The sequence below is a fragment of the Marmota marmota genome, unplaced genomic scaffold, assembly GCF_001458135.2.
Source record: "Marmota marmota marmota unplaced genomic scaffold, marMar, whole genome shotgun sequence".
Lineage (NCBI taxonomy): Eukaryota > Metazoa > Chordata > Mammalia > Rodentia > Sciuridae > Marmota > Marmota marmota.
The window spans coordinates 21,751,508-21,776,556 of record NW_026000196.1 but is presented as its reverse complement, the minus strand read 5'-3'; the positions used below and the strand labels follow the sequence as shown (position 1 = coordinate 21,776,556).

General features: G+C 40.4%; 2 protein-coding genes across 12 annotated transcripts in view; one reads left to right on the top strand and one right to left on the bottom strand.

Moving 5' to 3' along the window:
• Abhd12 (abhydrolase domain containing 12, lysophospholipase) overlaps positions 1-7,400 on the bottom strand; it is an 85,223-nt gene extending 77,823 nt beyond the window's left edge. For all 3 annotated transcript variants that reach the window (XM_015493167.2, XM_048790412.1, XM_048790411.1), the window contains exon 1: positions 7,069-7,400. In XM_015493167.2, the coding sequence (XP_015348653.1) occupies positions 7,069-7,256 (188 nt within the window). In that variant the 5' untranslated portion in view covers positions 7,257-7,400. The remainder of the gene's footprint in view (positions 1-7,068) is intronic.
• A 231-nt stretch (positions 7,401-7,631) lies between these two features.
• Positions 7,632-25,049, top strand: part of Gins1 (GINS complex subunit 1) — a 31,431-nt gene continuing 14,013 nt past the window's right edge. For 2 of the 9 annotated variants that reach the window (XM_015493166.2, XM_015493161.2), the window contains exons 1-5: positions 7,632-7,865; positions 11,790-12,076; positions 18,382-18,446; positions 20,299-20,397; positions 21,553-21,643. In XM_015493166.2, coding sequence (XP_015348652.1) covers positions 12,002-12,076; positions 18,382-18,446; positions 20,299-20,397; positions 21,553-21,643 — 330 coding nt within the window. In that variant the 5' untranslated portion in view covers positions 7,632-7,865; positions 11,790-12,001. Of the gene's footprint in view, positions 7,866-11,789; positions 12,174-12,835; positions 12,880-18,381; positions 18,447-20,298; positions 20,398-21,552; positions 21,644-25,049 lie in introns of those variants that run through there. The other 7 variants (XM_048790415.1, XM_015493162.2, XM_015493165.2 and 4 more) reach the window with 7 other exon arrangements.

The following is a 25,049-nucleotide window of genomic DNA, read 5'->3' as shown; positions in this document are numbered from 1 at the left end:
CCCAGTTCTAAGGTTCCAGGCCTCTGTCTGGACTGTGGCTGTGAAAAGGTATATCAAGTTGGAAAGTGGCAGACCCACCTGTTAAAGTCTTGTTAGAGTCTTATCCTAGACTGTACTCTAGGTAGAGAAGAAAGAAAAAGAGGGATAAAGCAGACTTTAGCTATAACAGCTTGGTGAACACTTGCTCTCATCTCCTCACTCTGTGAAGCAAGGGTGAAGAGACACCACATAGGAATGCTTGGAGGGTGAGCTGACTATCACACCTCAGGACAGGTAAAGGAAAAGGAGATAGGCATTAATCTCAGCCACCTGCCTTTCAGCATTATGGTGAAGCATTAGCAGCTTCAGATGAAATCCCTTCTTTGGGTCAAGGAAGAACTAAGGTGATGACTGTTCTTTGGTATTACACAGGAGGGTGCTCTAGCATCTCCCATGCAATTCATTGATCTCCATCTATCTGGCCGATCTGGCCTGCCCTACAGTTTGAAAGAGGAAGGGTGAAGACCAGCTGATTGAGATACACAGATCTTGCGTGTCTTATGATTTTAGTTCAGGGTCCAAATGGGACAACTTGTACCTTAAATGCACCTTCCCAAGAATTCCAGAGCTACAAAAATGAGAAGAAAATGAGAAGCCCATAAAGTTCTTCTTTGCCCAGCACCTTCTCACAGACAATTTGCAAAGTAAAACTAGTATCTAGAGCTAGGAGTATACAGGTATGTGGTTATTATGCTTTGGATCTTAAATGTCCCCCCAAAGCCATGTTTTGAAGGCTTAGTCCTCAGGTAAGAGCATTATTGAGAGGTAATGAAACTTTTTTGGTAGTGGTGGGGAGGTACCAGGGACTGAAACCACATTTGTTTTAACATTGATTATATCACCAGCCCTTTTTATTTTGAGACAGGGTCTTGCTATAGTTGATCAGGCTGGCTTCAAACTTGTGATCCTCCTACCTCAGCATCCCAAATAACTGGGAAATAGGCTTGTACCACTGCATGTGGCTAGGTGGTAGAAACTTTAAGAGGTGGGACCTAGTGAAAGGAAGTTAGGTGAGGGAGGGGTATGGGGTAGTTGGTAGGGGAGAAGAGGGTTCCCTTGAAGGGGATATTGGGACCTTGGTCCCTTACCTTCTCCTGCTTTGTCTCTTAGCCACCAAGAGGTAAACAGATCTCCTCTGCCATGTGCTCCTATCATAGGACCAAAGTGATGGAGTCAAGTGACCTTGGACTAAATCCTCTGAAACAATGAGCCAAAATAAATCTTTCCTCTTTTTTAAAATTGATTTTTCTCAGGTACTTCATCACAGCAAATCTGACCTAATGCAGTAATAAAGCATGGGCTTAAAACAAGGTCCTGGGCTTAATTCTAAATCCAAACCAAATAAAATAAAACAATTTAAAAAACCCTAATATCTAGTTCATCTTCTCAAGGGATACAGAGTTGATGTATGACTTCGATATATATTTACTTTTAAAAATTACCTTTTAAGCCAGGTGCAGTGGTGCTGTTCCAGCAACTCATAGGCTGAGGCAAGAGGATCACAAGTTCGAGGCCAGCCTCAGCAACTTAGAAAAGCCCTGAGCAACTTAGTGAAACCCTGTCTTTAAAAAAAAAAAAAATGGTTGGGATGTAGCTCAGAGGTAAATCACCTCTGGGGTAAATTACCCTTCAGCTCAGAAATTTTAAAAAACAAAACAAAACCAAAAACTTTGGCTTCCAAAGTCGTTCTAATTTGAATTAACTAAAAATGTTAAAATTATGGTGACCAACACACACAAACACAATTAAAACAAAACTCTACAAAACCAAAAAAAACATCTACTCTTTTCCGGAAAGACTAGAAGACCTGGCTGCCTTGGGACACATTCCAGGTAGTATCAGGACCAGGTGTGGAGGCTGCTGCCCCCTGCAGATGGAACATGTTCTGTACTTCTGGGCAGCCCTCAGCATTACCTGGCCCTCCCAGAAATAATAAAGGAGACAGAAATATTATACACACACACACACACACACACATATACACATATATATGTATATATACACACACACAGTCACACACATACACATATATTTCAAACTCTAGTGTTTATGTGTTAGATATATCATTAGTCAGCCTAATCAAGAAAAAAATAAGGGCAAGAAAGCCTAAGTACATAAATGGGACCAAAACCAGGGAAATAAGTCCCAGATAAAGAGGAAAAAAGCTGGGGCTGCAGCTGTAACTCAGTGGTAAAGTGCTTGCCTTGCATATGTGAGGCACTGGGTTCAATCCTCAGCACCACATAAAAATAAATAAAGATACTGTGTGTTCATCTACAACTAAATAAGTATTTTTTTTTAAAAAAAGAAAAAAAGCTGATTAAGTTCATGATTTTCTTTATTTTTTTTCTTTGGTACCAGGAACTAAACTCAGGGTGCTTTATCAGTAAGCCACATCTCTAGCCCTTTTTTTTTTTTTGAGACAGGGTCTCACTAAGCTGCTCAGAGCCTTGCTAAGTTACTGAGGCTAGCTTTGAACTTGCAATTCTCCTGCCTCAGCCTCCTGAGCCCCTGGGATTAGAGGCGTGCATCACCACACCTGGTAAGTGGATGATTTTCTATGAATACACAAACCACCAAAACTAAACCCAGAAAGAGATAACAAATCTGAACAGACCAATGGTCTCAAAGAAACTGTATAGTTATAAAAGTGCTATATTCTAAAAAAGCACCAGGTTTAGGTAGTTTTATAGGGGAATTTATCAAATTTAAAAAAACAAACAGATAATTTCAAAAGAATTTTAAACTGACTAAAGCAGAGAAAGTACAGCCCCCATACACACACACACACACACACACACACACACGACAGAAACCAGGGGCACTCTACTACTGAGCTACTACATCTCCAACCATTTTAATTTTTTATTTTGAGACAAGGTCTTGCTAACCTTCCAGTTAAAGACAGGGCCTTAAACTTGCAATCCTTCTGCCTCAGTCTTCTAGTGGCTGTTTTTTTTTTTTTTTTTAAGGGATGCAGTCTTATTATATTGCTCAGACTGGGATCCCTCCTGGGATTAAATGATCCTCCTGCCTCAGTCTTCTGAGTGGCTAGGACTACAGGTGCATGCCATAAACCCAGCCAAAGAACATTTTTAATATTAAAAGATATAGAAAACACAACTTGATAAAGATAACACTAAAAAAGAAAATTATAGAGGGTTGGAGATGTAGCTCAGTGGTAGAGCACTCACATGGCATATGGGAGGCCCTGAGTTGGATCCCTAGTATAGCAAAAGAAAAAAGAAAATTATGCACTACTTTCACAAATAATGATGTAACATTTCTAAATAAAATGTTAATAAATGGACTCTGGCTACACAATAAGGGTTCATCCCAGGAATGCAATAATAATTCAATAACATAAAATCTATTGTTACAATAACATATTAACAAGTAAAGGGAAAAATTACTATGATCATAACACAGATGTTAAAATTTTAAAAATTCAACCACTATTAATGATTTTAAAATGTTATTAGCAACATACTTTTTAGTAAAAATCAGCACACTTAATGACAAAACTAAAAGCAATCTCATTAAAGATGAGAAATTAGGGCTGGGGAAGGTGGCTCATTCTTGTATTTGCCTAGCATGTTTGAAGCTCTATGTTCAGTCCCCAGCACATGGGGTGCGGGGGAAGAGTAGGTCGGATATAGTGGTGCATGCCTGGAATCCCAGCAACTCAGGAGGCTGAGGCAGGAGGATCACGAAGCTCCAGGCCAGCCTTAGCAACTTAGCAACACCCTCTCCCAAAGTAAAATAAACTAGGACTGGGGATATAGATCAGTAGTAAACCGCCATACTAACTCCCACCCCCAGTCCCCAAAAGGTGAGGAACTAGTTAAAAGTACCCAGTATCGTCTCCATTATTTAACTTTGTTCTGGAAATACACTGCAATCAGAAAAGAGAAACAAGTGGCATAAATATTGGAAAACAAGGGACAAAATTATTATTTGTAGCTGAGGTGATAGTACTCCTGGAAAATCCAACAAGAGTAAAAACTATTAGAAACAATAAAATTAAGTTGCTAGTTATAAAATTAATAAATAGAACAACTAAGAATATGCAATACAATAAAGGATCCTATTTTCAGTAACAACAAAAAAGATGAACTAGGATAAAGGATGTATAGAATTTTCAAGTGAAGATATTTCTCTTTTTTTTATATCGGTGATTGAACTCAGGGGCACTTTTACCACTGAGCTACAATTCTTTTATTATTTTTTATTTGGAGATAGGATCTTACTAAGTTGCCTAAACTGGCTTGGAAATTGCGATCCTCCTGCCTCAACCGCCAGAGTTGCTAGGATTATACGCTTGTGCCACCATACCCAGCTCAGACAGACATTTCTGAGACAATTTGGGAAGTGGTTTGTGGTCCGGATATTTGATAATATTGATATCGGATAAAAATTTAGTTTAATGGATAGGATAATAGCATTGGGGTTATATATATTTCAAAAAGTCCTTATTTGTTAAGTATTTTACAAAGAAAATAATTTGTTTCAAAATATTACAGTCCACCAACCTACAAGAAAATAGAGAGGAGGGATAAATGATTCAAGTTTGGCTAAACATTGAAAACTGTTCAAACCATTGGATCACTATATTGTCTACTTTCATATATTTGAAAATCTTGTAGCGATCTTGAATCTAGACACAGTACTATGTTCCTGTAATCCCGGCAGCTCTGGAGGCTCAGGTAGGAGGATTGGTAGGTAGTAGCCTCATCAACTTAGTGAGGCCTTAAGCAACTTACAAAGACCCTGTCTCCAAAAAAGAAAAAAAAGGGGGGGGGGGCTGGGGATGTGGCTTAATGGTTAATCAGCTCTAGGCTCAATCACCAGTATCAAAAATAAAATGTTCATAATAAAGAATTAAAAGAAATGTGCAGGAGGACCATAAAAGACAACTAATTGCAAAGGCATATAACAGGCTTACATACACATAAAATGCCACCTAGAAGTACTAGAAATTAACACCAAAATCAGATATAATTTTCTTCTATCAGACAAAGGTCAAAATATGGGATAATACACGGTATAGGAGGCGGAGGCAACTTACATTGACGGTCAGAGTACAGATTAATACAACTTCTGTGGAGGGTTAACCTAGCTTTACCTTTTGAAGTTATAAACACACACCCCTGGCCTAGAAATTCCACTTCTTGGAATTTATTCCCCAGATATTCATTCATTCAACAAGTATTTTCTGCCATCTACTATGTGCCAGGCACTAGAGATACACAAGTGAAGAAAACAACCTGCTCTCTTGTGTTCCATTCTTGTGGGATGGGAGGCACAGGTAAAGCAAGTCAACAAGTATGCATGCAATTATAATGCCATGTAAGTGATAAGGTAAACAGGGATGGGCTAGTCTGGGAAGGTCTCTCTGGGCGGGAGTCAAGCACCAGAACGTCTAGGACAGGCAACAGGAAAAAAAGCCAAGGGGTAACACAAATTCGACCTTTCTTCTGTGTTGTGCATTTTATTTCCCTAACAGCCTTTTGATTATCTAAAGGATATGGACACTATTGAATGTTTCTCTTTGTCCCCTGATACAAAACTGAAAATTAATCAGATTCTTTTAGTATAGTACATCTCACAAGGAAGGTGTTGGGGCAGCATTGTTTCCCAACATTATTGTGCATAACAATTCGATCTTTTACAAGCAAAGACTTTCCAACTTACTTAAGTTTTTTGCTGTCTACTTAATAAAATGTATTAAAGTAAAAACTCTTGATAACAGTTAAACCTTTCCAAAAAGAACAGATTAGTTTCACAAAAAATACTCACACGTGAAACCAAACCTATCAGTCCCTGCCCTTCTGGCAGGACTGAGAATCATTGACTTAGGGGCCTCTAGTTTAATTTCATGTTCTTTCTAAGTACTAAAGTTGAAGTTCTCATTTTCTTTAGGGGCTATTTGAATAAATATTTTATGCTTCAGGTTCAATTAAAGGCATTCCAACTGCTTCCAAAAGAAACACCTGAGAACATCACATACCAACTTTAATCAAACATCATCATGAAATACCAACGCTTCAAAATTGCCATGAATTATATGTTCCACAAACAGTCAAATCATTAAGAAAAGATCAAAGAGGGAAAGAAATATGTCCCTGTGAAATAAGCTCCCATCTCAATTCCGAAATCAGCTTTATATAACCGCATTCTTCTTCGCAAAGGGAGAAAACACATGCACACACCTCAAATGACTTCGGGACTCTACAATAATTCTCAGTGGGACCAACTCCTTTATACAGATTTCAAAGGTAAGCAGCCACCAGCACAGCGAACGATCGGTTTTCCTCCAACAACTGAGAATGTGGTGTATCCTTCCTTTCCCTTGAACCCCACAGGCCATTTAACCTTTCCCCAAAGGCTCAGCAGTTCTGAGCAGCGAATGCCACTTCTAGTAACAGTTACCCGAGAAGTACTGAAGTGAGAGACCAGAGTACCACCAGGGTTGCACACAGGCGCCGGCTACTGCGCTCGGTTTGGGGGGGTCAATGCAAACCAGGTATGAGGGGACCCCGGAGCTCTGAGGGTCTGACGCCAGCCTCTCCACGTCCCACCGCCTACGTGCCCCGCGTCCGGGGGCCTCCCCACCCCTTACGCTACTCTGGTGCTAGGTCACGACTTCCGTGCCGCTCCAAACCCGTAGCCTAGGGGTCCGCAGTGGCTCTCCTGGAAAAGTGTAGGGGTGCAAAGATGCGTTCGAAGTGCTAGGTGGGTAAGTGGGAGGCGCGGAGCGCCAGAGAGGATACTTGAGTTGAAGGGACGTAAGGTGCTCCCGAGGGAAGGTGCCTGGGGAAAGGATGGGGGTTGGGAGCTCCTTGCAGGCCAAGTAAGGGGAAGAGGTCTGAAGAAGGGTCAAAGAGGACACCGGGAGAATGGGGGGTGAGGTGGGAAATCCTTATGCAGGCAGCTAATGTGAGGGGGGCGGCGATTCGGGGAGACCTGTGGGCCGCACCTGCACGGCAGGTGAGGGGAACCCTCCCCACTACCAGTGCATCGCCTCACCTGCCCAGCGTCCGCTTCATGCCCGAGTCGGCTGCACAACGGGGCTCCGGCCCCTTGCCGGCCAGGCGCAGGTTCTGCTTCAGGCGGCAGTCGGCGTCCAGCGCCGCGGTGGCCGAGCCGGAGGAGGATGAACCCGAGGCGGCGCAGCGCTCATGCTCCAAGGTGACGGGCTCGGTCCGTTTCCTCATCCCGCGGCCGACAAGGCCGGCCGCCCACGGCGCCCGCTGGCCTCGCCCGCCCGCCTGCGCCGCCCTCGCCGCAGCTCACAGCCTTCACCGCCGGGAGCCCGTCCGCTGCCCCTCACATCTCAGCCCCAGGCCGCAGCGCCAGCTGAGGACCAGCGCTGGGGGCCGGTCGGCCTCACAGGCCAATCAGCGCCAGAATCCTGCTCGCTCTGCCCCCCCCCCCCGGCCCCGTCAACTCCACCCGGGTCCCTCGGGGAGCGCGCCCAGCATCCCCAGCGCCGACCCGCAGCCATCTTGGAGTAGGGCGGTAGAAGCTGCCTCCTCGCGTCATTGTCAGGGCAGCGCAAGGTTGTTAGGTTTTGCAGCGCAGAGGACTGGGTCCGGCATGGGGCTAGGGGACTACCTTCTGGGCATTCTTGTAACCCGCAGACAACCCAGTGGTGCCTCAGTTCAGTGGTCCGAACGGCGAAAACACTGGGAGGTCGCCGGCCAGAAAGTGGCCACCCTGCGAGCCTGAGCTGCTGCCCAAAGTTGTCTCCCTCCCGTTCCAACCCAGGGCCTCTGGCTCCTAACCCTGGATTACTGCTCATTTAGGTTTATATGAACAAAAAGGTAACATCACAATTCCGTTTTAATGATTAGTTGCTATTTTTCCAGAAGGACTCTTTTTTTGCCGGGGGCGGGGGGGGGATGCTGGGGATGAACCAAGGCACATTACCACTAAACCACATCCCCAGCCCGTTTTATTTATTTATTTTTTAGTTATTTTATATTTATGTGGTGCTGAGGATCGAACCCAGTGCCTGACGCATGCTAGGTAAGCGCTGTATCTCTGACCCACAACCCCAGCCCCTCCAGCCCGTTTTATTTTCATTATTTATTTTGATTCATGGTCTCTGTCAGTTAGTTAGGGCCTAAGCTAAATTGCTGAGTCTGTCCTCAAACCTGTGATCCTCTCTCCTCAGCCTTCCTAGTCACTGGGGTTACAGGCACCGTGCAGGACTTTGTCTTTTAAAAGATGCCTTCAGGGAGTTAATTTTTCATTTGAAAAAGTGTGTGTGTGTGTGTGTGTGTGTGTGTGTGTGTATATACATATATATATATATATATATATGTATCCTTGGGATCCAATATATGAAACAGTGAACTGCTTAAACAGTTTACTCTTTAGTGATTTTGTTATTTTGGTACTAGGGATTGAACCTTGGGTGCTTAACCACTGAACCACATCCCAGCCCTTTTTATTTTTTTATTTTGAGACAGGGTCTTGCTCAGTGGCTAAGGCTGGCTTTGAACCCTAGATCCTCCTGTTTCAGCCTCATGAGCCACTGGGATTACAGTCATCGCCACCATGCCTGGCAACAGTTTACTCTTTGAAAACAGATTTTGGATTTTTAAAAGCATTTACCCCTTTGAGGAAATCCATTTCAAAGATGACTTTGCACTTGTGAAACCCAATTAAGTATTAATTCAACCCATTCTAAATAGAGCAAAGGAAATAAAGGGCAGTTTAGCTCACAGATTTAGTTTTACAGCTTTGACTTTCTATAGTTTCTTTAGAAGCTGAGGCAGGAGGATCACAAATTCTAGACCAGTCTTAGCAATTTAATGAGACTTTGTTTCAAAAAAGGCTGGGCATGTTGTTCAGTGGAAAAGCATCCCCTGGGTATAATTGCCAATTTAAAACATACTGTGGAATTTAAAAGGTGAATTCTTTGAAGTGAAATAACAGTACTGGGGATTTGGGGATTCAGAAGTTAAAGTGTAGAAAAATTATTTTATCTGTCACAAAATCCCCCCACCCCTTTTTTTTTTGGGTACCAGGGATTGAACCCAGAGGTGCTTAACCAGTGAGCCACATCTATAGCCCTTTTTTATATTTTATTTAGAGACAGGGTCTCACTGAGTTGTTTAGGATCTCACTATGTTGAACTCATAATCCTCTTGCCTCAGTCTTCCGCTGGGATTGCAGGTGTGTGCCCACCTTGCCTTGGCACAAAATCCTTTTTAATAAGGGGATGGGGGGGCAAGGAAGACAGGGAGAGCTGGAGAGAAGAAAAAAGAAATATAAGTTGGTATTAAATCTTTCTCACTGGCCCTGGGTTTCCCCATATAGTTATCTCCTGGTTTTGAGACATTAAATATAGCCCCCTCCTTTCCTTGAATCCAGGCTTCTTTATCCAAAGATCTATTCATCTCTGATATCTGACAGGCACCCAGACTACTGTGTTCAAAACAACTCCCAGCTCTTCTTCCACTCTAACTTCATAAGCTTCCCCTCCTGGGAAATGGCAACTCTGTTTTTGTGCTGCCTTGGGCTAAAACTCTGGGGTCACCTTTGATTTCTTTCTTCTGACATCAAACTTTGTCAGCCAGCTCCCCTTTCAGAATCTACTCAGGTTCCAACACTTCTCATCACCTCTACCATCTCCACCCTGGGCTAAGACATCATGCGTCACTTGGATTATTTTAATAGCAGGGGTGGTCTCCCTCCTGCCTCTACCTTTGCTTCATTTCTGTCTGCTGAACTCAGCTGCCACATAGGATTTTTATTTTTCCTATGCCACATGTAATTCTGTCACTCATTTGTTAAAATCACCTTGATGGTTCCCCAACTCATTCAAAATAAAACTGAAAGCTTATGAAAGGACATACAGGGTCCTTCCTCAATCACTGCCTTCCTCCTGGTCCTTACATGCCACAGTCACCCTTGCTCAGAACCTTTGCACTTTAATACCTGCTACCTGCAATTCCCTGTCGTCCAGTTGCCCACACCTACAGGGCGTGCTCCCTCCCCCTTCACATCTGTGTATTCACTGAACACTTTTAACTTAAAACCCTCAGACTCACCTTCACTGTGTTCACCTTTCTTGACTTATTTATTTATTTATTTATTTATTATGAGGATTGAACCCAGTGCCTCGCATGTGCTAGGCAAGCGCTCTACCTCTGAGCCACAATCCCAGGCCCTCTTGACTTATTCTTGTTAGTGCTGGTCACCAATATATTTGTCAATGTGTCTGTATCTCTTTTTTTTCCCCACACTGCAATGTAAAATCTGAGAAAAGACCTGTTTACTGCTGTATTTTCAATGCCCAGACCAATGTCTGGCTCATAGTAGGCACTTTGTAAATATTTCCTGAGGGAGAGACTGTATTCTCACAACTCCTCAGCAATGCCACTAGGGTCCCCATTTTACAAGTAAGGAAGTGAGTCTCAAGTTCATTAAGGGACTCTGCCTTCTGCCTGAAATTGAAAAGATATATGGCTGAGGATTATGGATGCTTGTCTTTGGATCAAAATCCCACAGCATGGTCCATGATAGAAGTATGTACTTGGTTTAAAAAAGTTATCCTTTAGTGTTTAGAAGAAATGGAAGGATAAGGTCCAGAAACTGTTTTTTTTTTTTTTTAATGGGCCATTTCCCTTTATCAGATAATGTGTACTTTATCTACTTTGCAAAAGAGCAACATTATTTCTAGGGTTAGCCACAATGAATCCAATACTGCTTTTTAGAAATTAATATTGCTTAGGGGCTAAAGGCCCTTGCCTAGCATAGCATGGTCCTGGGTTCCATCCCCAGCATCAAAAGAAAAAAAGACTTGTTTTTTTGTTTTTGTTTTTGTTTTCAAATTAGCCAAATATGCCAGGCATGATGATGCATGCTTATAATCCCAGCAACTCAGGAGGCTAAAGCAGGATAACAAGTTCCAGGCTAGCCTCAGCATCTTAAAGAGACTGTCTCAAAATAAAATAATCCCAATGCTATGTATAATTATAATACTCTAATAAAAAATATCCCCGATAACCACAATAAAATTAATATTCCTCATAAGAAATAAAAGGGTTGGGATTATAGCTTAGTGGTAGACAGCCTCTGGGTTCAATCCCCAATACCACAAAAAACAAACAACAAAACCCCCCACAAACACACAAAACAAACAAACAAACAAAAAAAGGATGGTACTGAGCCAAAAGTGGAAAGCTTAGCTACAAGGTCTAATTGAGTTTATGAGCTCTTTTGTGATCTTGGGGAAGTTATCTAACTTCTGTTTCTTTATCAGTTCAGAGTCTTAACCACCTTTAGCGAACGTTATGAAAATTAAGTATAATAGGGCTGGGGCCATAACTCAGTGGCTAAGAGCTTGCCTAGCAGGAGTCAGGCACTGGGTTCCATCCTCAGCCCCACAAAATAAAGGCATAATGTCCATAGACAACTACCAAAATTTTTTTAAAAAATAAATATGTATCACAGTCCTTACCACACAGGAGGCACCCAACCCAGGAGGGTTATCAAACGAAAAATCCTGCTGCAAAACGAAAACGAAAACACCAGCGAGTGTCTCCCCCGCCCCCATTTTTCTAGCTACTTATGCCAAGGCTTGGGAATATTAAGTATCTTGTTCAGGTGATAGCAAGTTGAGGCGATAGCAACAGCCGTCTGGAACAACGCCAGGCTGCTTGTTCTTTGTACTGAGAGCTGGGCATCACTAAAGAAAAAACCAACCCCCTTATTCCGCCCTTTCTGTAACACAGTCTCGCAGAGTCCTCTTTGTCCCTCTTTGGCTGCCGTAGGGCAGAAGATTCGGCAACGCGTTCCTATTGGCTAGGCTTGTTTGGCGCCAAAGCGCGTCCCAGAGGAGGAGGCAAAGAGCTGAAGCTGTGGTGTGCAGAACAGAAGGTACGCGGAAGCCGAGAGCCCTGCGACTGTTTGGATTGAAAGCCTGAGGGACCTGAGAGAGTCCGTCATGTTCTGCGAAAAAGCTGTGGAGCTGGTTCGTGAGCTGCACCGCGCGCCAGAAGGGCAGCTACCCGCTTTCAATGTGAGGACGGCGGTCTAGACCTGAAAGGGGCGGGGCCTGGACGGCTTCCTGGCAGTTTTTCCCTGAATCTCACCTGGAGGATTTACTTTCCCACGTGGTTAGCAACCAAGTCGTGATAAATTTTTGGAACGCGGCACAGCAAAGTATAAGAGGGAACACAAAGTATTCATGCTTTTATTTCCCAGCTGCTTAGTGCATTTCCTCACTTGAGTATAATTGAGTACTTTTCATTGTCTAGTTTTGCCGCAGTTTCTTTATTTAACCAAATATTTGCTTTCTGCCTGATAGTGAGCTAGCATTTGCTGTCCACTCCGGCAGCGAAATGTAACTAAAAGCCTGGCCTGCAGGGCTTGGCGTGTAGCTCGTAGAGTGTTTGCCTAGAATCCCCCGCACCAGGGCAGAGGGCAGGACAGCTTCCGGAAAGAGCCTGAGATTCTGGTTGTGGGGCAGTTATTCAAGCTTTCTTGTTATCAGTTTTCTCTGCAAAAATGGGAATGATGATGATAGTAACTAGCTCGTTGTGCAATGAGGGTGTCTGAACAATGCCTGACATACGGTAAAGCAGAGTCAGTGGTTGCTGTTAATTTTATTTCTACTAAGATTATTATTACTATTATTAATGTGATTATTCTTATTTTTCTGTAACTTCTCCCTAAGGCAGGGTGCCAAGCCGTTGACCTACATCATCACGTCCAAATAATAAACCCTTTAGGTTTCAACAATCTCCCCCCCTACCCCCCCATTTTTCTAGCTACATATGCCAAGGCTTGGGAAGATTAAGTATCTTGTTCAGGTGATAGCAGGTAAGAACTAAAGTAAGGTTTCCAGTCATGGCACTTTGGCTCCAGAGCTTGCACTCTAAATGCTGTGCTTGACCTCCTCCCCTATCCTAGGGCAGCCATAGTGTGGATGCCAGGACACATTCTTCTGGGAGAGGGGCATAGAGGTAATGATATGCAGCGTGATAAGTGGTGCCAATGAATTATAGGAATTATAGATAAGGAACATGAAGGAGAATCACAAAGTAAACTGGTGGGGTTGGGACTAGAAAAGGGTATTTAAAAATTTTTATTTTTATTTTTTGTAGTTGTAGATGGACAAAATGCCTTTATTTATTCTTATGTGGTGCTAAGGATGGAACCCAGTGCCTCACACATGCTAGGCAAGCTCTCTGCCACTGAGTTATAGCCCCAGCCCACAAAAGGGTACCTTTGAGCCACATCATCTTTAAGGATGAGGTTACATTCAGAAGGGATTGAGGCATTCTCGCTGAAGGATATGGTAATACAAAGATGCATGGTTACATTGCAAAGGTGACTGAAAGGGCATGTAAAGGTGGATTTGCAGTCTAGAGTAGTTAAGTATTCATTCATAATGTGTGTTTTGAAAGCTGGTAGAGGATTTTAGGCAGGTGAATAATTTTTGCATTTTGAGTGTAATTATGGCAGCAGTATGGGGGGATGGATTGAAGAGAAGACCAAATGGGGGCAGAAAGATTGTTTGTGTGATTACAGTAGGTCAGGTGACAGTTGTGTGTACTTGAAATTGTCAAGTCAGTGGCACTAAAATCAGTATCTGAGACAAACAGGATCTGTACTATTAAAATGGGTAGAAATGGGGGTAGATAATGAATGGGCCAGGATCTTGGAAAGATTCTCAGGTAATAGGAAACCATAAGTTAAAAATGAACTCCTTTTGGGAAAAGGTAATGAATTTTGTTTTGAACAATAAAGAGCACCTAGTCTGGGACTGGGCCCTTGGCCCTAGGTTCAATCCCCAGACAAAAAAAAAGTCCTAGTCTTTACACTTACACCATTTTACAAAGGAGGAAACTGAACCAAGGGAAATTATGGATCAGAGTTAAGGGACTGGTCTCAATTTAGAGCATATTGGAGGCAGAGCCTCAACTTGAACTCAGGCTTTTTAGATTGTAATCTCTTTTTCAACTTATACCTCATGCAGGGCTCAGAGGCGCTTGCCTCGGCTTGGCAGGCTGAGACAGGAGGATGGAGACTTCAAAGCCAGCCTCAGCAAAAATGAGGCGCTAAGCATTACCATGTCTGTCTTTTTACTCAGTGAGACTCTGTCTCTAAAAAAAAAGTAAGGTTACCTCATTTAAAAAGTGAGAAGACAATAGTGCAAAACTGAGCAGAGATGCTGGAATATGTGTAGGCTCTAAAATTTGGCTCCATACTGGATCATAGAACTAGTTATTGTGGAGGTTATTTTACATATGAGGAAATGGGGCCCAAAGAGGCGGAGAAGTGTCCAAACAGGTGCTGGTGGGCTGGCCTTAGAACCTGGCTCTTCATACACTTCTTAGTCTTAATTCTTTTTGGGGGGAGGGGGGGATACCGGGGATTGAACTCAGGGTTACTCAACCACTGAGCCACATCCCTAGCCCTATTCTGTATTTTATTTAGAGACAGAGTCTCACCAAGTAATTTAGCACCTCACTGTTGCTGAGGCTGGCTTTGAACTCACGATCCTCCTCCCTCAGCCTCCTGAGCTGCTTAGATTACAGGTGTGTGCCACTATTATTGGTTAATCTTAACTCTTTTTACTCAATTTTTTGGGCGGAGGGGGTACTGGGGATTGATCCCAGGTGTGCTTTATCACAGAGCTATGTCCCCAGTCCTTTTTATTTTTGATTTTGAGACAGGTGTCCCTAAATTGCTCAGGCTGGCCTCAAAATTTTGATCTTTCTGCCTTATCCTCCCAAGTCACTGGGATTATAGGTATGCACCACCATGCCTGGCTTTTTATTCAAATTTTAAGATTAAAGTGTTGGTTTAGGGGGCCAGAGTCTTAGAAGCTGTAATGTGAAGACAGTGACCATCACTATCTTTAAGGTCTTAATTTGTGAGAGTATCTTTTGTTATCTTTTGCTCATTAGTGCCTTCCACTGACTAAAACACCTGCTAGGCAGGTGACTCTGCTGCCTGGAAGACTGAGTCTGTAGAGACTGGCCTCAGACACAGCTGAATGGGAGAAGACAATACTTGATCTGAGATGCAGCAGTCTTTCAAGAATCATGTGGTGGTATATGCCTATAATCCCAGCTCTACTCAGAGGGCGAGGCAGGAGGATTACAAGTTCAGAACCAACCTCTGCAATATAGGGAGACCCTGTCTCAATTTAAAAAAAAAAAAAAAAAAATCATCTCTTCATTCCTCCCATCCCAGGTAGATGACAGCCAGGGGTTTAGAGCAGAGGCTTTGCCTTGTTTAGTCTAGAATCACTTGTGGTTGGGTGCTGTAATTCAGCAAACTAAAAAATGATTACTACCTTTCTGTATGCAGAACTGAATTTTTTTCCCCCTAAAAAGTATGTTTTCAGTCTATAATCCCAGTGACCTGTGAGGCTGAGGCAGGGTGATCACAAGTTCCAGGCCAGCCTAGTCAACTGAGTGAGACCTTATCTCAAAAAAATTTTAAAAAGGCTGGTAATATAATTCAGTGGTAGAGTACCCGCATCCCCAGCCAAAAAAAAATGTTTTTAAGAATATTATCTTGGGGTCAGGCATGATGGCACTCATCTGTAATCCCAGCAACTTGGGAGGCTGAGGCAGGAGGAGGCCAGCACCTGCAATTTAGCAAGATCCTGTCTCAAAATAAAAAAGGGCTGGGAATGTGGCTCGGTGGTTAAGTGCTTCTGGGTTCAATCCTGAGTACCCTAAATGAAAGACTATTATCTTGAGCTGTTGGAAGCTTATAGTCTGAGATGGGCACAGAATAGATGTAATTTCCTCTATAGATAAAACTCAAAGTCTGAAAACTTGCGTATATTTCAAAGAATTATTTCATATTTGGCTTTTGTATACCTACAGATATATAGTTGTACAATGTTTTAAAATAACATTTGTTTATAAAAATATTGAGTTTTTATAAATCAGACCTTCCCATAATTTTTAAAAATTAGATGCTAAAAGAGAAAGTAAAAGTCATGCTTACATTTTGTGTGTGTGTGTGTGTGGTACTGAGAATTGAACCCAGGGCTTTGTGCATGTGAGGCAAGTACCCTACCAACTAAGCTATATCCCCAGCTTAAATTTTTATCAGGAATTATATCTTGAGTAGGTTAAGTAGTTGTGCATTGGTATATCAAAAGTTTTATTTGCAGTGCTGGAGATCAAACCCAGGGCCTTGTGCATACTAGGCAAGTGCTTTATTATTTCATCTTCTACCAAAAATATTTATGCTAATACATATATTTTGGTCCTAAGAATAGATTGGAAAACAAATGGGAATCTTTTCTTTGGATTGTTCACAGAGTTACTGTGTAACATTCATGAAATTTAATATTTTATTTAATAGAAAGTTTTAAAAAAATTGCTCCAGGGTGGGTAGTAGGAAAACTCCTTTGGCCTTCTTATTCTTGTAGTACAAACTTAAAGTACTTTTTGGGGGTGGGGTAATTAACCCTTTAAAGACCATTTTCAGTAAATAATAATTTACTTGCTTTGGTTATGCATGCCTTATTGCTTCTGTAGGAAGCAATTATTATTATTATTCTGTAGGAAGCAATTATTATTACTATTATTATTATTATTATTATTTGTTTCTTAAAATATGGGATTTTTTGTATACTCTTTTGATTCCAAGGTGCCTAAATGTACAGATTTCTTATGTAAGAAGAATTTGAACCATCACTGCACAAATACATAGTTTGGCATTAATTTTTTTTTTTTTTGGTTTCAGCACTAATTTATTTGTTTTAGGAATCCAAATAAGAATTTAGCTGTCATGTCTCATTAATCTCTTTCTATTATTATTTTTTTGCATTCATTTTTATTGAGGGTTTTTGTTTGTTTGTTTGCTACTAAGTTTTTATTTTGAGACAGGGTTTCTACTAAGTTGCTTAGGGCCTCACTAAGTTGCTGAGGCTGGTTAGAACTTGCAGTCCTCCTGCCTTAGCCTCCCAAGCTGCTGGGATTATAGGTGTGTGCCACTACACCTGCCTGAGATATAATTTATATATAACAAAATATACATTTTAATAGACTTTACAAATTTTGACAAATGTATACTTTATAACCAGTACCCTGATCACGATTTTGTAAAGCCCACCACTGTTCTCTTTTGTAGCCAACCTCCCTGCTACAGCCTTTGGCAACCACAAATTTGCTTTCTCTCACTACAGGTTATATTTCTCCTTTTCTGCATATTGTTGGATTCCACATCCAGGAACTGGCAAACTTTTTCTGTAAAGGGCTACATGGTATTACATAGTATACACTATTTTGTGCCTGGCCTTTTTTAGCTTAGTGTAATATATTTGAGATTATACTTATTTTGTATGGTTTCAGTAATTCATTCCTTTTAATTGAGCCTTTACATTTTTTTCACTGTGTAAGATGTACACATATAAAGTCATTTTCTTTTGGGTACCAAGATTGAACTCGGGCACTCCACTGAGCCACATCCCTAGCCCTATTTTGTATTTTATTTAGAGACAAGGTCTCACTGAGTTGCTTAGCAAAACTTGCTGAATTGCTGAGGCTGGCTTTGAACTTGAGATCCTCCTGCCTCCACCTCCCAAGCCACTGGGAGTACAGGCTTGTGCTACCGCGCCCAGCCATATAAAGCCATTTTAACTGTGAACTTTAATGGCATTAATTATATTCACATTGTCATCAATCATTACCACTATTCCCGAAACCTTTTTATCACCTCAAACAGAGCCTCTTTCACCATTAAGCAATAATTGTACCTGTTTCCCTTTTTTTGCAGCTTCTGGTAACCTTTAAACTATTTTGGGTCTATATGAATTTGTCTTTGCTAAATATTTCGGATAAGTGGAGCCATAACAATACTTTTTATTTTGTGTCTGGTGTCTTTCATTTAGCATAAAGTTTTCAGGATTCATCCATGTTGTAGCATCTATCAGTACTTCATGTCTTCCTAGGGTTGAATTATATTCCATTGAAGGTTTATACTACATTTGGTTTATTCATCTATCAGTTGATGGACATTTTGAGTTGTTTCTTCTTTTGGACTATTATGAATAATGCTGCTAAGAACATTTCTGTACAGATTTTTGTGGGAACATGTTTGCAGTTTGCTTGGATATGTACTTAGGAGTGGAATTGCTGGATCATATAGTAATTCTTTTTAACTTTTGATGAGCCAATGGATTGTTTTTTTCATGGGGATATCCAGTTAACATTATTTGCTAACACCACGGCCATCCTATTGTTTTTTTTGTAAGGTTTGTAAATCAAAGATCAATATAGTACAAACAATATTGTCACAGATTTGGTAGAGAAATAAGTGACTTTGTATCAATATTTTGATATGTTTTAGGAGGATGGAATCAGACAAGTTCTGGAGGAAATGAAAGCTTTATATGAACAAAACCAGTCTGATGTGTAAGTTTTGATATTTTAAAACAATTTAAGAAGTTGAAGTCATATAATCTTACATCATGTTTTTTTGGTGTTTGTATTTGTTTTTTGTTTGTTTGTTTGTTTGTTTTCCTTTTTGGTACTCGGGATTGAACCATGGAGCACTTAACCACTAAGCTACATGCACAGCCCCCCCCTTTTTTTTTATTTTGAGATTTTGAGACAGGGCCTCACTAAGTTGCTAAGGATGGCCTCAAACTTGGAATCCTCATGAGTCACTGGGTTACCAGTGTGTGCCATCATGCCTGGCTTATGTCAGTTTTGGGATGTGGATTTTTTTTTTTTCCCCCAATTCTCTGTGAGCCTGATCATACCCTAACTGTACAAGTTAACACAGAGCCAGGACATAGATGGATTTGTGTTGATCATTGCTTGGTAAGTGGTAGATGTTTAAAAATTATTGTGGTTTGACTAATATATATTGAGTTAAAAGGAATTAAGGCAGACTTAAAAAGATGAGACACAAGCAAATAAAAACCATAACAAAGTGAAATATATAGTTTCCACCTTTTCATTAATAGATGCCTTAATTTGTCTAAGGAATAATTTGTAAAATTGGCACTAATAGCAAGTGATTTCTGATAGCTTGAGTGGACTTCACTGAGAACTGGTGTAACAGAGGGCTACAGCTTAGTAGGTCAAGAGAAACCTCTAGTTTCATAGAATATTTAGATCTGAACATGCTAATTGGAACAAAGAGGAATCTGGGCTATGTGACAAACTTCACAGGTTCCAGTGACATAAAGTGCTGGATCAAAATTGAGGTGGCCAAGATCTAAATCTAGAGATACATCTATCTCTGTGACATGAGATTTCCTCTTTGGCCTTGTAGAGTGTAGCCTAGGTAGAATGGCTTAGGTAGAATGTTTTTATGAGTTAGTTTGATATCGAAATCAGTGGCATGCTGATAAGATTTGTGGGGCACACAAATGATAGAAGCATTTTCCCATTTCTGTGTATCAGGATAAATAACAGAAAAATCTTTATAGATGGAATGAGGAACTGAACCTCAGCAGAGTTGCAGCAAATGACATTCATTGATTCATTCAACAAATATGCACTGAAAAAGGATATGCCAACAAATGGCCCCAGTATTTGCCTCGTAATTGACATAGCCCAGATTCCTGTTCTTGTGACTCTTAGTCTAGTGCAGAGATAAATATTAAATACAGACATACCAAATTGGGAGACATGCTGTGAAAGAAAGCAACAGAGGGCTGGGAGACACTTAAAGAAGATACAACTTAGGTTGAGGAATCAGGGCCATTCTAAGGAAGAGACATTTCAGCTGAGGCCTAAAGGAGAAGTGGTTTTATTGAGGCACTGATTGCTTAGTAAGGAACAGAGGGTGACACCAAATGCAATTTTTAAGTGTGGATGGGTGGTGACTCATTTTTGTCTTAAGAAACTATCCTGGCTGTCCTGCGCACAGCTCCTGGGGAAGCTAAGAGAAGAGGGAGGCACATTGGTTATCTAGGTGACTGGAGAGGTGACCTGGAGTTAGTAAAAGTGAACAGAAAAATAAAGATATTTTGGAGTTGGTCTAGCAGTCCTTGGTCCAATAAGGAAATAGTTTTCCTTGTTCCCTGTATTTGGACAATTTGTGGGGTGGGAAGTGTAGCTCAGTGGAAGAGTGCTTGCTTAGCATGCACAAAGCCTTGAGTTTGATCCCCAGCACCACAAAATAACCCAGAACAAACAAACAAACAAATAAAAAAACCCCAAGCATTTAAGTTAGTAGTTGTTGGCTTTGAAATTTTTACTAATATGGTAACATACCCATATATACATTTTGTTCTTTTAATGTTCTTATCAGAAATGAAGCAAAGTTGGGTGGACGAGGTGATTTGATACCAACTATTAAATTTCGACACTGTTCTCTGTTAAGAAATCGACGCTGCACTGTTGCCTACTTGTAAGTTTCTCACTGTTTGCTTGGGATGGAAGGAACCCAGAGGGTTTTCTGTGTGGTTTGGTTTTCCAGATAACCTTTCCAAATGGGTAGCAGGGAATCTTAGATTTGTCTCTCTTTTTTAAAAACATTTTTTGCAGTACTGTGGCTGAACCCAGGGATGCTGTACTACAGAGCTGCACCCCCAGGCCTTTAAATTTTTTATTTTGAAACAGGATCTTGGTAAGTTGCTGAGGCTGGCCTCCAATTTGGTATCCTCCTGTCTTAGCCTCCTGAGTTGCTAAGCTTGTAGATGTGTACCACTGTGCCTGGCTATCTCTTGTCTCTTTATAAATATTCTAAATCTTCTCTTTTTCTATTTTTAAAAATTTGTTATGAAAAATTGCAATATTCATTAAAGGAAGAAGATTAATAAACCCTCAGAGTCATCATATCCCCTTAGGTCAATTTATTTTATTTTTTATTTTTTTGGCAATACTGGGGATGGGACTTATCCTCACACATGCTAGGAAAGCACTCTATAACTGAGCTACATCCCCAGTACCTTTATGTCTTTTTAATATTTTGCCATAGTACTTCATCATATACATTTTTAGAATATTATGCACTGTACCACTGACTATTTTAGTATCCTTAATGTTTTTCTTATTTCTCTAAAAAATAAGAATTGGCTGGGCATGGTGGCGCTACCTGTAATCCCAATGGCTCGGGAAGCTGAGGCAGGAGGATCACAAGTTCCAAGCCAGCCTCAGCAAATTAGCTAGGCCCTAAACAACTTAGTGAGACTCCATCTCAAAAAATTTTTTAAAAAAGGGGGCGGCCTGGGGGCATAGCTCAGTGGTTAAACACCTTGAGTTGAATCTTTGGTACCAAAATATAAAAAAAGTAAAAGTAAAAAATAAGGATCATTTGGACCTTTATAACCACTGTATGGTGTCACAACTGGAGGAGTGAACAATGTCTTCATGGCATCTGTTCAGTCCATCTGCATGTTTGTTCCATTGTTTCAAAGATACCTTCTTATAATTGGCTTGTTTACATCAAGAAACAAGTATGTTTTATTTAGGCTGTTGTGAATCCTGAGTCTGTCCTCATCAGAACAACTTCTAATTTCCCCCTTTAATTCTTATACTGTCTAATTCCTTCTATACGTTGTAGGTATGACCGATTGCTTCGGATTAGAGCTCTCAGGTGGGAATATGGCAGTGTTTTGCCAAGTGCTTTACGATTTCACATGTCTGCTGAAGAAGTAAGTTTGCATTGTTCAAATTTTATGAAAATGCGGAGTTTGTGGTATTGTTCTGTAATAGTGTTGTTTCTCCTTTTGTTTTTAGTATCTGTTCTTAGGCAAGTTTTGACGTTATTTTGTGTATACTGTGATGGAAAAATATGTGGTAGGGAATAATTCTAAATGCTATCTGGAAAACTCTGTTATTACTCAGCAAAATAGAATTCCATTATGTGATTTATAAGTGATCAATTAGTGGGGTTTAAAAACTGGTGTTATTAGTTGGTGTTTTCCATAAAATATATGCATGTTTATGTATATATATATGTACATAGGCAAGTGCATACACACAGTTTCTTTCTTTCTTTGTTACTGAGAATTGAAACCAGGAGTGATTTACAACTGAGCTACATTTCCAGTCCTTTTTATTTTTTATTTTGAGACAGGGTCCTACTAAGTTGCTTAGGGCCTTGCTAAATTGCAGAGGCCGACCTTTAACTTGCTATCCTCTTGCTTCAGCCTCCTGTGTCTCCGGGATTACAGGAGTGTGTCACTGTACCCAACCACACATACACACTTTCTAAACAATATTACAAATTCATATTATAAATGAAATTCTTAATTTATCCAGTCACTTAGGGACAGAGCTAGCTCAGTATTTAAGGCCACAGGATTGGAGTCAGGCAGACTTGGATTCAAATCCAGTTAGTGGTTCTCCACTAACTGTCCAATCTTTGGCAAGCAACTTGACCTCTCTCTATGCCTAGATTCTCTTATTTACAAAATGAAGTTCATAGTATCTACTTGTTACAAGGTTGCAATGACTTCTGACACTAAATACCTGGAGTTAGACTAGATGTCACAGAATCTTCCACAACACTGCTCTCACTTCAGATACCAGACACAAATCCTAAGGTGCCACAGTCATAAGTTCTGAGGTATCACTATCTCCTAAGGTTCAACAGTTCTCCAGAGTGACTCATAGAACTCAGGAAAGCACTATGCTTGAAACTTAAATGTCCTAGAGAAAAAAGAACACAAAATCAGAGTCAGCCAAAAAAAGAGGCTCACAGGGTGAGGGTTAAGAGGGTCCTAGACTTGAACCTTCTGGCATCTTTTCCCTGTCAGAAATTAACACCCTTCTAATACATTTAGGTATAATAGTAGTACTCATGGGATATTCTCTACCATGGCAGCTCATATAAGCATTGGTATCCCGAGTGCTAGGGTTTCATTCCAGAAAATGATTGGCTGAATCACTGGTACTAAGATTGAGCTCAGTCTAAATCCCTCCTACCTTCCCCAGAGGTCAAACTGATATCAAGAGGCCAAAAGCCCATATCTAATAACATGGTTATCTTTCTGGATTAGCTAGCCCCCTCTTTGAGTCATCTTGTTAGTACAAATTATCCAGGGGTCCTCCATGAGTCACCTCATTAGTACATATTATCAGAAATTAGTATGAATGACAAGAAACTTCTATTATTTGAAAAATTCTATGGATTTAGAAGTTACCTCCCAAGTATGCAAACAAAAGCCAGCCAATTTCTTCATCTTAAAAAAAATTCTGTCTGGTCGCAGTGGCATGTATCATAATCAGAAATTTGGGAGGCTGAAATGGGAAGATCATAAAGTGGAGGCCAGCCTCAGCAACTTAGTGAGACCCTGTCTCAAAATAAAAAGGAGTGAAGATGTGACTCAGTGATAAAGTACCCCTGGATTAAATACCCAGTACCAAAAACTATTTAATTTTTTGTAGTACTGGGGATTGAACCCAGGACCTTGTAAATGCTAGGCAAGGGTTTTACCACCAAGCTGGAAATTTTATTTTGAGATGGTCCTCTTTAAGTTGCCCGGGATGACCTCAGATTTGGAGTTCTTCTCCTTCAGCCTCATGAATAACAGAACTTAAAGGCATGAACCACTGCACTTGGCCCAATTTCTTCATTGTACAGTGCATATATGGTTAAGACATAAAAATATTCTCATCTGATTTCAAAATAGTAAAGTCTTTTATGCTTTTGTAGCTTTTGATCTTCTAACCTTGTTTTTAACTATAAAATCTATAGGTCTGTATAGGTCACTAACATGAAAGGTAATGAAAATAGGTTATTTTTTTATATTAATATTTTTCCATAAACAGGTATTTTGTGACAATGTCAGTATGTTCTTTTATGGAAGGAATGTATATATTCTGCATTGCTCTTTCATCCGGGAGTGAAGTTAAATCAACTTTGTATTATTTTTTTCTCACTTTTTGTTTCTCTTTGGAGCCCCTTATATTTTGCTGTCCTCAGTAGAGACACTGCAGGAAAAAACAAGTTGGAAAGATCCATGTTTGACTTGTTTGGAATCATCTCAAAGTTTTTCATCATACTTACCAAAATAAAACATTATTTAAAATTTTTGGTTATTATAAAATATAATGTTAGGTTTTACCACATGCATCCTCTTAACCCTTCTGAATCTTTTTAATCCATTTCATTATTTGTATTATGAAATTTATATGTAACACACATACATACACATATACATACAAAGAGATGTACAAAAGAAGATAAAGAGCTTCATGATGTGTCGCCAAGAAATACCCATGAATCCATCACCCTATTCAAGAAAGACATCACCTTAGAAGCTCTGCATCCCTTCTCCCCATGTCACCACTGACATTTGTGCAGACTAATCACTTCCTTGCTTTAAAAAATATTATTTTACCACCTAAGCATGCATCCCTAAACACTGTAACTTAGTGTTGTTTATTTTTGAACTTTTTCTATTCATACAGCATTTTGACTTTTTTCACTGCCATATACTATTCTATTCTGAGTAGGGGCTGCAATTTATTGTTGATACTGTTTCTAGCTTTTCACAGTAATGAATAATGCTATTATGAACATTCTTGTAATATGGCAATAAGTATGCATTTCTGCTGAATACCTGGGAATGGAATTTCCATGTGCGAATATATGTCCTAGTTTATACCTGTTACCGTGTTATCATTACTTATATTACCTCTTCATTTTCAGAAGTGTCTTGGATTCTTTGTATATTAAATTATATGCACAATATACATTATGTGGTCACTCAAGTCCAAGGTGTTTTAATCTCAGTAGGCATTTTTGACTGAATAATCATTGGGGGTTGTCCTTTGTATTGGCGGGTGTTTAGTGGCAACATTGGGTATTATTCTCTAGGTGCCAGCAGTGCTCTCCTCTCCCAAGTTGTAACAATCAAAAATATCACCAGACATTGCCTAATGCCCACTTGGCGTGAGAGACCTGGTTGGTTTAGCCTGTAGGACATATTTATTTATTTATTATTTTTGTGCTAGGGATTTTGCCCAAAGGTGTCTTATCCCCAGGCTCTTTTAGTTTTGTTTTGTTTTATGGTGGTTTTTTTTTTTTTTTTTTTTTTTTTTTTTTTTTTT